At 44.4% G+C, this 13,717-nt stretch overlaps 1 protein-coding gene and 2 pseudogenes across 3 annotated transcripts in view; all 3 read left to right on the forward strand.

Moving 5' to 3' along the window:
- The window catches only part of LOC311140517 (myelin-associated glycoprotein-like), a 160,875-nt pseudogene that overhangs the window by 63,900 nt on the left and 83,258 nt on the right, over positions 1-13,717 (forward strand). The gene's annotated exons all lie outside the window — the stretch shown is intronic.
- Positions 1-13,717, forward strand: part of LOC311139252 (myelin-associated glycoprotein-like) — a 40,560-nt pseudogene that overhangs the window by 13,239 nt on the left and 13,604 nt on the right. The gene's annotated exons all lie outside the window — the stretch shown is intronic.
- On the forward strand, positions 7,003-8,867 carry LOC311139253 (uncharacterized protein; the record flags this gene model as incomplete). The annotated part of the gene is made up of 5 exons (XM_084174146.1): positions 7,003-7,288; positions 7,419-7,715; positions 7,893-8,019; positions 8,237-8,318; positions 8,472-8,867. 5 exons carry the CDS (start codon positions 7,003-7,005, stop codon positions 8,865-8,867), a joined length of 1,188 nt encoding a protein of 395 aa, XP_084030272.1.

Below are 13,717 nucleotides of genomic sequence, written 5' to 3' on the forward strand. Positions count from 1 at the left end.
TTTAGGAGCACATTCACCACTCTCTCAAATGGCTAACTCTGCCCTCTCGCAGCACAGGCCGAGGGCCTGAGATGTGAAACGAGCTACCCCAGCTCAAGTATGCAACTAGAGAAGCTACTGACAGTGTGTTTGGGAGATGCCGGACAAAAGGCCATTTTAAAACCATCCCGCATCTCCTGCCGTGTCTACAGACATCCCCAAACAAACAAAAACCAACTCTCGGAGAACTGGTAAATAGTCGCTTATAGGCCTACAGTCAGTCAGGTGGCAAGCTGCCGGCAGGGACTTCTATTGCAATAATGTTGAATGGCTCTCTGGCTAGTATTGCTTAGCCGGCTAGATGGATGAAGTAAGAATCTAACGTCAAACAGAGCCTACCTCAGCAGGAGCAAAAAATAGGCTAAGTTTTCACAATAACTTTGCTTTACAGAGAGTAGGCTATTGAGACAGACAGTGATGTGGCGCTCAGTGGTGAGGTTGAGGCAGGCTGAAATGCATGCAGGAGGAAGCAGAGGAGACAGAGAGAGAGAGAGGAAGCAACCAGAGACAACCAAAGGCAAACAATGCAGTTCTAAAAATGTAATACGTTTTCGTTTATATCAGTGGTTGTTCGTCTTATCTTGATTGCCCACTGGAGTTTATAGTTCACCCATTATCCGCCTTTTTTTTACCACTACATCACTGGTATTAATACAGAATCATAAGTAATATTCTAATACATCATGTGAATGTAATAATATGATCATCTGTGTGCGCCATTGATGTCTGCTTGTGCGGAGCTTGATTAGTAATGCCTAGGAATACAAATGTGAACACTATAATTTGAGAAAAGTGATACGCTATATATACAAAAGTATGTGGACATCAATTCAAATTAGTAGCTATTTCAACCACACCCGTTGCTGACAGGTGTATAACATCGAGCACACAGCCATGCAATCTCCATAGACAAACACTGGCAGTAGAATGGCCTTACTGAAGAGCTCAGTGACTTTTAACATGGCACCATCATAGGATGCCACCTGCCAAGTGCTGAAGCGCGTAGCGCGTAAAAATCGTCTGTCCTCGGTTGCAACACTCACTACTGAGTTCCAAATTGCCTCTGGAAGCAACGTCAGCACAATAACTGTTCGTCGCGAGCTTCATGAAATGGGTTTCCATTGCCGAGCAGCCGCATACAAGCCTAAGATCACCATGCACAATGCTAAGCGTCGGCTGGAATGGTGCAAAGCTCGCCGCCAATGGAGTCTGGAGCAGTGGAAACGCGTTCTCTGGTATGATGAATCACGCATCACCATCTGGCAGTCCAGCGGACGAATCTGGGTTTGGCAGATGCCAGGAGATCGCTACCTGCTCGAATGCATAGTGCCAATTGTAAAGTTTGGTGGAGGAGGAATAATGGTCTGTGGCTGTATTTCATACTTCAGGCTAGACCCCTTAGTTCCAGTGAAGGGAAATCTTAACACTACAGCATACAATGACATTCTAGACGATTCTGTACTTCCAACTTTGTGGCAACAGTTTGGGGAAGGCCCTTTCCTGTTTCTGCATGACAATGCCCCCATGCACAAAACGAGGTCCATACAGAAATGGTTTGTTGAGATCGGTGTGGAAAAACTTGACTGGCCTGCACAGAACATGAATTGGAACACTGACTGCGAGCCAGGCCTAATCGCCCAACATCAGTGCCTGACCTCACTAATGCTCTTGTGGCTTATTGGAAGCGATTCCCCACAGCATCTAGTGGAAAGCCTTCCCAGAAGAGCGGAGGCTGTTATAGCAGCAAAGGGTGGACCAACTCCATATTAATGTCCATGATTTTGGAATGAGATGTTCGATGAGCAGGTGTCCACATACTTTTGGTAATGTAGTGTATCTTTGAAAAGAGTTGATGATTTTATGCAATTCATCATTACAACTGACTGAACAGTCGCTGATGTTAGGTGTCAGTGTGAATCATTTCTCATATTTCCCCCCTTTCAGGGGTATAACATTACAATTGAATAGCTAATAAGCTATGTGTTTGTAGATCGACTGAGGTGAATGACCTACAGCTGCCAAGGTGATAATGGCTGTGGTCATTTTTGCTTGTTTTTGCTGTTCTCCAAAAAGCATAAAAAAATATATTGTATAGAAATGTAGTAAAACGCTTCAACTTTCCAAAAATGTCCCCCTACGGACCTCACTAAAACTCAAACTTGTTACGGCCCTGGTTGCATTTAGCATGTTTGTCCGTTTGTCAGAATATGACAGCAAATGTTTTTAAACACCCACTGACAGTTCCCCTTTGTGCAGTATACATATCTCCCTGGCATATTACATAATTTATGCAGCAGCATACAATACATTTTTGGACTCACCTTGATGTGCTGTGCTCACTTGAACAGGAAGGTGGCGCGGTGTCCTTCGTGGGCTAATTCTTTAATCAAACGTTGTCATCATGTGGGCTCCCGAGTGGCGCAGCGGTCTATGGCACTGCATCGCAGTGCTTGAGGCGTCACCACAGACCCCCTGGTTCGATTCCAGGCTGTATCACAACAGGCCGTGATTGGGAGTCCCATAGGGCGGCGCACAATTGGCCCAGCGTTGTCCGGGTTTGGCCGGTGTAGGTCGTCATTGTAAATAAGAATTTGTTCTTAACTGACTTGCCTGGTTAAAAAAATCAAAGTCTGGCATTCTCTGGATTTATGGTGCTTTCAATACAACTGGGAACTCTGAAAAAAACGAGGTTGAATCATGACGTCAGTGGTCTTCAGGTCGGAGCTCTAGAAAGAGGCCCGAGTTACCGCCTTGGAATTCCGAGTTGGATGACCTTTCAAAGTGTATTTTCCCAGTCTGAGATTTCCCAGTTCCGAGTTTCCAGTTGTTTCAAACGTGGCAGAAGTCATGCTGGATTGACAGCATACCCAATGTTGAATGTTTTTAATTTTAAGCTTGGAAAAGAGACCCTTTAAGCCAGACTTGGACCACACACCCACTCCACTGAATAACAGGCTAGTAATTGCTTTGCAATGCTTGCAATTAGCCACTGATTCCTTCCAAACCACTCATTGTTGAATTTGCGATTTCCAACTTGTTGTGTAATGTTTATGTCCAATGGCCAATGAGCACCGATACATTATATCTATAATTTCTCTTCATTATTACTCTTCATATAAAAAGGATTGAAAAGGATTTGCCAGTAGATTGTCGACTTGATTCATGATGATGACTGCTAGCTTGCTAGCTAAGAGTTTGAAAGTATGATGTTGACATGATCAGTCCAATTAAAGCTACAGTAGATATAATGTGATTTGACTTCATTTTATCTGTGGCCAATGACCTTGAGCCTTTTTGGATGGGCACATCTAATGTAACTCTATGGCACTACCCAAGGGGCTTGAATGTTCGAGCTGTCCCCATAGATTTTGCAGTGACGTAGTGTCCCCATGAGTGACAGAACACTGAGCCAATCACGGCGCAACTAGAGAACATTACCAACCCCTACGCTCCGCATTTTCCGCTGGCTGCCCCACCACCACAGAAAGCACTGAGCAAGGCTGAAACGCCTGCATTTTTTAGCTGCCTTACTCAAGAAAGCAAAAAAGAGACCATGTTTGTATGCCAATAGCCTGTTTTAGAGAAATGTCATCATTGGATACTGTAAGAGCTTTCATTGTCTGCTTTTATTCCCCATTTATTTATCCTACAGTTCTGACTTGGTGTACAGGGAGAATACTGTTTTGAATTCTGTTGCTGTAGATTTCAAAAGTGCTGAACAAATAGTTATATTGACTACGTCTGTCCTAGCTCACTCATTAATCAAAATTACAGATTGCCTCTTATCCGTTCGTCGTCCCCTTATGCCATAGTTTGTATATCTCAATTGTCAGTAGAAACCACATTTGTTTAAGCAAGTCAGCCATATCAGCTATGTTTTTTTAAAAGGCAGTAAATGAGGCTGAATGAACTATTTAGCTGCCAGACAAGGCTCCGCTGATAGCCAGGTGTACCAGTATTAAGGCGTTGGGACTGCTGTTGGGACTCTGCTGTTGGGACAGCTTTATGTAGGCCCTAACAGTTTGTGGGCACCGTTTGTCACTGTTATAGTGCAATTAATGTATTGTTTAGTGTTGTGTTGTGTAGTGGCTTTGCTGGCATGCAACCCCCACATGTTTTGAGTTTGCCTCACAAAGATTTACATTCCAAAATCGGCACTGGTAAGAGTACAGCCTCAGTGTTCACTGTAAACGTGCACCGGAAGTTGCACAAAATTCTCACAACATTCAAATTTCCGCTCACAAGACTTTAAATTTTCTCTGCGCCCCAAAAAATGTGAAGGAACATTGGCTGGACGGTATACTGTACAGAGGGACTTCCTGGATTGCAGCACCGGGTTAGAGGGAGGAGTAACAGACTGGGGACATTAAGTGACACTTCACACCCACCAGAGACTCACACAGGACTCCTGATCAACAGAAGGAGAGAGCACACTGAGAGAGAGAGAGAGAGAGAGAGAGAGAGAGAGAGAGAGAGAGAGAGAGAGAGAGAGAGAGAGAGGTAATGTGCTGATTAAGTCTTATTCTCTGCATGGCTAAAACAACTTTTAAAGTAAATGGGAGAAGAAAGAAAACTCTCTGGACATTACTTGAAATTATTTAACAAAACGAGTAACTCCTTGGTCCTCGGTAGAAAATAATGGTACTTTGTTACAATGAATATCCATGTCTAATATTTATGTAATTGGACAGGCTAAATCTATGACGTTGAAATGCCTATTTACTCTGTTCCATCTGACTGCGCAATCCACTGTCTCATCAGCCCAGCCAGGTAATTTATAGACTTGATCTCCACTTCAAAAAGCATCTAGACATTATATCACATTTCTTTTAGACTAACATTTCGTTTTCAACAGCGGAGATTTGTATAAACCTTACTGTCTGTCTCTCCAACATTTGCAACATTGTTTCAATATCCAAATTCGATCTCCAGCTGTCCCATAGTAATCAACGTTTCGGGAGTTGGGAGTCGGGAGTCAGGATGAGACAGAAAGGAAGGCAACTTTTCTCAGCCAGTCGAAATCATGAATCAGCATCAGCCGGCTTGGGTAGCAACCCTAGATTAGTGTCGGACTATATCTTGTGGAAGGATGAAAAACGATGTATAAATTAATCAAAATTACGTTGTTAATGAAAATATGTAAATCATTATTTTAATATGTTGTTAACCCGTTGTATAAAAGTGATAATGCCCTCGAAGCCAGTGTTTGGAGGATATTTTGGCACGGTTTGGCGACCCTCGACGAACAACACCCATGCCAATATATCCTCCAAACACCGGCTTCGAGGGCATTATCACTTAAGTAAAGCATTACTAGGACTTTGACATCTTCTTTCTGTGCATTCAATTAAAGTTGAAAAAATGTGCTAAGAAGGTTGAAACAATCATAAACGTGTCATGAAATCTTCAAGTCAGATTTTCTGAATGCCTATGTATTCTCCTTACACAGCTGGGAATGGGATGTGTAGTTATTCTCATAACACTATTTATCATGCTATTCTATACTCTTTCTGTGCTCAATCCTGTGGACACAGACAAGGTGACCAGAGAGAGAGGTGAAAGAGGACAGACCCTGGTGTTGTGGTTGATTCATCGAGGCAGTGGAGGCAGGATGTGGGTCCTCATGTGGGCAGCTCTACTCTTCTCTCTGACAGAGAGAGCAACATGTCAACGTAAAAGTATTGTTAATATTGAAATCATTAGTAGGCCTAGTTGTATAGATGTGGTAACACATTTTAATCTCAACTGATTCTGTATCATCAAAAATATTAGTAACAAAGTGCTTTCTGCATTACACATGACTGTATTAATTTCCCTCTATCAGAACAGCCACAGCCACCACCACACACAACAGCATCACCCTGGACCATCACCTTCAGTCCAGCAGAGATAACAGCAGAGAAGGGACTATGTGCTGTTATTTCATGTACTTTCACTCACCCTGATAACGTCAAGCCTACCACTGCAATATGGTTCAAGTGCTGTGCTTCAACAGTTATATTTAATGAACATGATTAACTGTGTATCAATCAATTTTATTTTATATAGCCCTTCTTACATCAGCTAATATCTCGAAGTGCTGTACAGAAACCCAGCCTAAAACCCCAAACAGCTAGTAATGCAGGTGTAGAAGCACGGTGGCTAGGAAAAACTCCCTAGAAAGGCGAAAACCTAGGAAGAAACCTAGAGAGGAACCAGGCTATGAGGGGTGGCCAGTCCTCTTCTGGCTGTGCCGGGTGAAGATTATAACAGAACCATGCCAAGATGTTCAAAAATGTTCATAAGTGACAAGCATGGTCAAATAATAATCAGGAATAAATCTCAGTTGGCTTTTCATAGCCGATCATTAAGAGTTGAAAACAGCAGGTCTGGGACAGGTAGGGGTTCCATAACCGCAGGCAGAACAGTTGAAACTGGAATAGCAGCAAGGCCAGGCGGACTGGGGACAGCAAGGAGTCACCACGGCCGGTAGTCCCGACGTATGGTCCTAGGGCTCAGGTCTCTCAGTTGGCTTTTCATAGCCGATCATTAAGAGTTGAAAACAGCAGGTCTGGGACAGGTAGGGGTTTCGTAACCGCAGGCAGAACAGTTGAAACTGGAATAGCAGCAAGGCCAGGCGGACTGGGGACAGCAAGGTGTCATCATGCCCGGTAGTCCTGACGTATGGTCCTAGGGCTCAGGTTCTCAGAGAGAAAGAGAGAACGAGAGAATTAGAGAGAGCATACTTAAATTCACACAGGACACTGGATAAGACAGGAGAAGTACTCCAGGTATAACCAACTAACCCCAGCCCCCCGACACATAAACTACTGCAGCATAAATACTGGAGGCTGAGACAGGAGCGGTCCGGAGACACTGTGGCCCCATCCGAAGAAACCCCCGGACAGGGCCAAACAGGAAGGATATAACCCCACCCACTCTGCCAAAGCACAGCCCCCGCACCACTAGAGGGATATCACTTTGATGTATGCACTTTGTTTTCTAGATGTGAAGGAACCCAAGATCTCTGGTTGTAACACAGTGAGAGAGGGTGATACCCTGAATCTGACCTGCAGTGTTGACAGCTACCCACCATCATCATCTAACATCACCTGGAGTAAGAATGGGACAACCGCTTTGGATCAGAATAACTCTGGACTGGCCACTCTCACCATCTCTAACGTGACAAGAGAGCATGCTGGGGAGTATGTGTGTACAGCTCAACACCCCAACAGGACTCTGACAGCTTCCGCTGTTGTAACTGTGATGTGTGAGTACAAACAGCACTGTACAAACCTGATTGAAACATTTAAGTTGATATGAGACGCAATCATTCTTATCTCGCATGATGTTAACATCAATCTATCACTGATCTCTCTCTCTTCGCTGTCTTTTTCCAGACCGTCCTGTGATGCTCAATGGCTCTGGGTGTGTGGTCCAAGCAGAGGTCATGACCTGTGTGTGTGTCAGTCTGGGGGTTCCCTTACCACTCATAGAGTGGTCACTGCTGGAGCTCAACACAGAGAAGTACAGCCTCACTACATCAGGGTTCGGGTCCTCAGTGAATAGCACCATCAGCCTGCCTGTTAGAAACCACACCCACAACACCACTGTGGAGTGTGTCAGCAGAAATACTGTGGGTGTAGTGAGAGGGAAGTTGCAGGAAACGCAAAAAGAGAACCAAGAAAAGCAAGGAGGTAAAGATATAAGTTAAGTAACTTTGTTAGAGAGCCCCATTTTCCCAATTGTACCCAATATGTGCAATGTTTTGGATTTCAGTTGGAAAACCACATAATGAACCCAAAAAAAATCTTACAGAGGATATGAACTTATGTGAGCCACTTCTAATATGTAGTTGTTGTTTTCTTTTTAAGATGAAGTATTGGAAGGTATACTGGCAATGCTGTCAAACCCAAAACGGATTACTGCATTTGTGATTGGTGCATCATTTTCAGCTATCATTGCTTGCATCGTCCTATGTTTGAAAGGGAAATTTCAAAGGTACATGTATTATGTTACTGTAGTACAGCTAGTATTCACTGAGCATGTTGTTTTAAAAATCAATTACAGATTGTCTTTGGAAATTCATATTTGCTATCACGAGCATCAGATATACTGTCCAAAGTGCCAATGCCTTTCACCACATTGTAATGGAAGTGCTTGCTTACCACTCCAAAATACAGTTATTGAGATATTTCATTTGTAATATTATCCTTAGACAAAAAGAGAGGATCCCAAAGGACTCAGACTCCAAAAGCCCTTTCATGAACCTGGAGATGGTGGCATGTGAAGACCAACAGGTGCAGTACCAGTTTCTTTCTTTATTCAGCTTTACCAACATTCAGTTAGCATTGACATGCCAATAGGAGTTGATAAGACAGCATAAACAGATCTGGGACCACCAAGCTAACAAAATACTCATAACACTGTGCTTTCTGTAATGTACTCCATAGACTGATACAGGACAGGCTGTGGGGGGCGAGCAGACCCCTCTGCAGGTGGAGCTGAGGGAGGGAGCTGAAAATGGAGGGCCCCATACCAGTGGAGCCGCGGGAAAATCTGCCACAGGGGAAGAACCCAAAGAAGTGGACTATGCCAGTATTGACTACTCCCTACTGAAGAAGAAGACTCCTGAGGAGGCAGAGAAGAAGACCACCACCACAGAGTCAGAGTACGCCAAAATCAAACGAGAGAAGAAGAAAGATGGGGAAGAAGATGAAGGAGAGGGGAGTGGTGTGATGGAGGAGGAGGAGAAAGAGAACAGTAAGCCAGCAGCAGAGACAGATGAGGATACAGCGCTTTACTCCAACGTCAAGGCTATTATGGGTGGTTGGAATAGCATACAGTAGTATGGCTTCTATTATACAGCCATGTGGTGTTCTCTCATATTCCAGTTTGAATGATTTATGATAATACAGAGACTTTGTTTAATAACTGAAACTACTGTAGTTAGTAGTTTTGGTGTTGTTTCCTCATGTGCTGAATCCAGTTGGAATGTTTTATGTTAATACAGAGACATTGTTTAATAACTGAAACTACTGTCGTTAGTAGTTTTGGAAAATGCTTTATTTTACAGCCCTGTGTCAGATGGTACTGTACGTGCCTGGTGCTTGTACATTTTAAATAATAATATTTTCTAGTAATGTTTTTGTGATGTTTTTCAAGGAAGTGTAATTTTTCTTTTGTAATGATTGTGTTTTGTCAACATAGAGAAGGACTGACAAAGATGTGGTTTGGAAAAGTAGAGTGGTCAAACTTTTTCTTGTTTTTCTCCTCTTTCCTTTAATTTTTGCATTTCGATTTGACAAGGGGGTGGGGGATATTAGGTATACTGAACAAAAATATAAATGCAACATGTAAAGTGTTGGTCCCATGTTTCAATAGTTGAAATAAAAGATCCTAGAAATGTTCCATACGCACAAAAAGCTTATTTATCTAAAATGTTGTGCACAAATTTGTTTACGTCCCTGTTAGTAAGCATTTCTCCTTTGCCAAGATAATCCATCCACCTGACAGGTGTGGCATATCAAGAAGCTGATTAAACAGCATAATCCTTACACAGGCGCAACTTGTGCTGGGGACAATAAAAGGCTGAATGTGCAGTTTTGTCACACAACACAATGCGACAGATGTCTCAAGTTTTGCGGGAGCGTGCAATTGACATGCTGACAGTAGGAATGTCCACCAGAGCTGTTGCCAGAGAATTGAATGTTCATTTCCCTTCCATATGCCTCCAATGTCGTTTTAGATCATTTGGCAGTACGTCCAAATGGCTTCACAACCGCAGACCACGTGTAACCACGCCAGCCCAGGACCTCCACATCTGGCTTCTTCACCTACGGGATCATCTGAGACCAGCCACTCGGACAGCTGATGAAACTGTAATAAAGCCCTTTTATGGGGAAAAACTCATTCTGATTGGCTGGGCCTGGCTCCCCAGTGGATGGGCCTGGCTCCCAAGTTGGTGGGCCTATGCCCTCCCAGGCCAACCCATTGCTGCGCCGCTGCCCAGTCATGTGAAATCCATAGATTAGGGCCTAATGAATTTATTTCAGTTGACTGATTTCCTTATGTGAACTGTAACTCAGTAAAACCGTTGAAATTGTTGCATGTTGCTTTTATACTTTTGTTCAGTATAGTATGTGTGTTTGTAACCATTATATTTCTGTACATAGAATGCTGATATACTGCAGAAAATGTTGGCAAAATGTAATAAAGAATTGTCATTTTGGGCTAGCCAGAGAGGTCAAATGAAATGAATCAAGAAAAAAAGTACATTATGCTTTTAAAAGTTGTGTGCTATAGACAGGTTTGTTGTCTAGCAACAAAATAGACGTGTGCACAACTATGGGGCAAAACAGACGGGTAGGCTTAGATTGTTGACAACATGTAAACTATATTTAGTCTCTAATGTTTATTAAAAATATAAATACATTTGCACAATGAGAACTTCTTGTCTCTCAAATACATTGTTACAGTTGTTGGTTAGCTAGCTAGCTAATTTTTGCATATTAGCATAGATGTGACATCAGTCAAAATACCTCAAAACATGACATGGTATCAAGAACAAGATAAAACTAGCTGAAACCAGCCACCTACAATTCACCACATGGCAGCTTTGTGTCATTGTTGCTAGCTATCTGGCCATCCAGAATCACGACAACACACAGCCTTCTGACTCATTGAAGCGTGCATATCGTTTTCGTGGCATTGTCAGCTATTTTTCTATTAATAAGTGTGCATTATTGCAGTATTGTTTATATTCAGACACTACCTCACTTTTAATGGTTTTGTGTATTTCCATTTGTTTGTTTTCTGAAATCTGTCCAAAGCATGTAGAAATTGTGTATGTTTTTATAGGCCAAACTAAAATCTGAACTCATCATGATTACTAGAAGTTTAGATAGCTAGCCGGTAGACTAATTTACCAATCTAAAACATTTTTGCTGACACGGTCTAATTGTGTGACCTTAAGTGACTGACATAACAAGAGAACAACTGCTGATGCACATCAAATTTCGAAATTGCACCTTGTGTATTCTACTATTCTAACTCTCAACAGTAAGTTAAAACCTGATTGAGTCCCCCCCCCCATTGTTTTTCTATTATTATATTTTTCTCTTTGGAAATTGATCCGCGGGCCTACAAAAGGGTGACCGCCGCCATCTAACCATCCCTGGTATAAATGTTAATCACAATTATTATTATTTTATTTTGTAATGTTTCGATAGAGTAAATGAAAGCTTTATCTTGGAAGTGAAACAGAAATGCTAATACATAAATACACCCTACTTCTTTTTTTCAATACCAAACTGCGAGAATGCAGTGTTTTTCCTTTGTTGAGTGTAACAGGTTGAAGAAGAGAAACTATCCTGTCACAATCAAGGTATTCTTAAAGAGCTACCGGACAAACTCACTATAAACACATATATTATTCCTCAGGTTTGGACTAGAAGAACATGAAGATGTAAAACATGTACCTTTGTCACTGTTTCCATTCAAACAAACTGGGAAAGGAATTACACACTTTGAAGATTGTTTCAGAGGAAATAACGTTGCCTACACGTATTTATCCTTCTTGCTCAAGAATCAAATATTTATGTCCAGAGAGGGAATTTGTCTTTATAGACTTAATTTTTTTAAATAATGTGTTTTTACCTAATGCTCAATGGTTGTACTATTGACTCACAGACAATGAAAGCTCTGTTCATGTTTTAACTTGTTTGAATTGATACCATCGTTGTCGTCATTACATTTCAATGGGTGGCGCTGAGATCAATGGTTATTACACTGCCGCCTATTCCACACATTTGTACGGTTTTGTGTGCACTAAAAGAAAAGACAAACGGTTAATTTACAGATTACATCACCTGCCACTTGTCAGTGTGAGCATCATGGACTCTGTTGTGTGTATGTTCTCAAACTCATACTGGATTAAGGATGGGATTACAGGATTAGAATGATCCACTCACAGTACAGAGCCTGTAAATAGATCTAGCAGACACAGTCAGCACACTTCACTTGTATTGAGGATATACAGTATCTGCTATTAATCATTGGGATGTATTTCCCTACTAAGGTCTGCCCTTAGGTTTTTTCATCCATGTCACGATCGTCGTTACAGGAAGCGGACCAAGGCGCAGCGTGTGATACAAACATGACTTTATTTTAATTAAAGTAACGAACAAAACAAAAAACGACTCGTGAAGTCCAACGGTTAAACATACCGAAACGGAACAAAAACCCACAACACCCAAAGGAAAACATACAGATTAAATATGGCTCCCAATCAGAGACAACCAGCCGACAGCTGACACTCGTTGCCTCTGATTGGGAGTCATACAGGCAAACATAGAAACAGAACAACTAGAATACCCAACATAGAAAACGAACACATAGAATGCACACACCCTGGCTCAACATATAGAGTCCCCGAGCCAGGGTGTGACAGTACCCCCCCCCTAAAGGCGCGGACTGCGACCGCGTCTAAACACCCCAAACAGGGGAGGGCTGGGTGGGCATTCCTCCTCGGAGGCGGCTCCGGCTCCGGCCTTGACCACCACCCCTCCATAATACCCCCGTAGCGCCCCTGGTCCGGTCTGACCCCGCTGGCTGGATCTGGACTGGTCATTGACGGAGCGGATTGCTTACGCTCCGTTGTGGAGCAGCTGACCGGTCTTACCAGGCTGACGACTCGCACCCCGGGCTTGGTGCGAGTAGCAGGAACGGGCTGAACCAGGCTGACGACTCGCACCCCTGGCTTGGTGCGAGTAGCAGGAACGGGCTGAACCAGGCTGACGACTCGCACCCCTGGCTTGGTGCGAGTAGCAGGAACGGGCTGGACCAGGCTGACGACTCGCACCCCGGACTTGGTGCGAGTAGCAGGAACGGGCTGAACCAGGCTGACGACTCGCACCCCTGGCTTGGTGCGAGTAGCAGGAACGGGCTGGACCAGGCTGACGACTCGCACCCCGGGCTTGGTGCGAGTAGCAGGAACGGGCTGAACCAGGCTGACGACTCGCACCCCGGACTTGGTGCGAGTAGCAGGAACGGGCTGAACCAGGCTGACGACTCGCACCCCTGGCTTGGTGCGAGTAGCAGGAACGGGCTGGACCAGGCTGACGACTCGCACCCCGGGCTTGGTGCGAGTAGCAGGAACGGGCTGAACCAGGCTGATGACTCGCACCCCTGGCTTGGTGCGAGTGGCAGGAACAGGCTGGACCAGGCTGGCGACTCGCACCCCTGGCTTGGTGCGAGTAGCAGGAACGGGCTGGACCAGGCTGACGACTCGCACCCCGGACTTGGTGCGAGTAGCAGGAACGGGCTGAACCAGGCTGACGACTCGCACCCCTGGCTTGGTGCGAGTAGCAGGAATGGGCTGGACCAGGCTGACGACTCGCACCCCGGGCTTGGTGCGAGTAGCAGGAACGGGCTGAACCAGGCTGACGACTCGCACCCCTGGCTTGGTGCGAGTGGCAGGAACAGGCTGGACCAGGCTGGCGACTCGCACCCCTGGCTTGGTGCGAGTGGCAGGAACAGACCGGGCCGGGCTGGCGACGCACACCGTAGGTTTGGTGCGTGGAGCAGGAATAGGCCGGGCTGGGCTGGCGACGCACCCCGTAGGCTTGGTGCGTGGAGCAGGAACAGGCCGGGCTGGGCTGGCGACGCACACCGTAGGCTTAGTGCGAGGAGCAGGAAC

This window comes from Coregonus lavaretus, assembly GCF_964263955.1.
Source record: "Coregonus lavaretus genome assembly, chromosome: 13".
NCBI classification, from domain to species: domain Eukaryota; kingdom Metazoa; phylum Chordata; class Actinopteri; order Salmoniformes; family Salmonidae; genus Coregonus; species Coregonus lavaretus.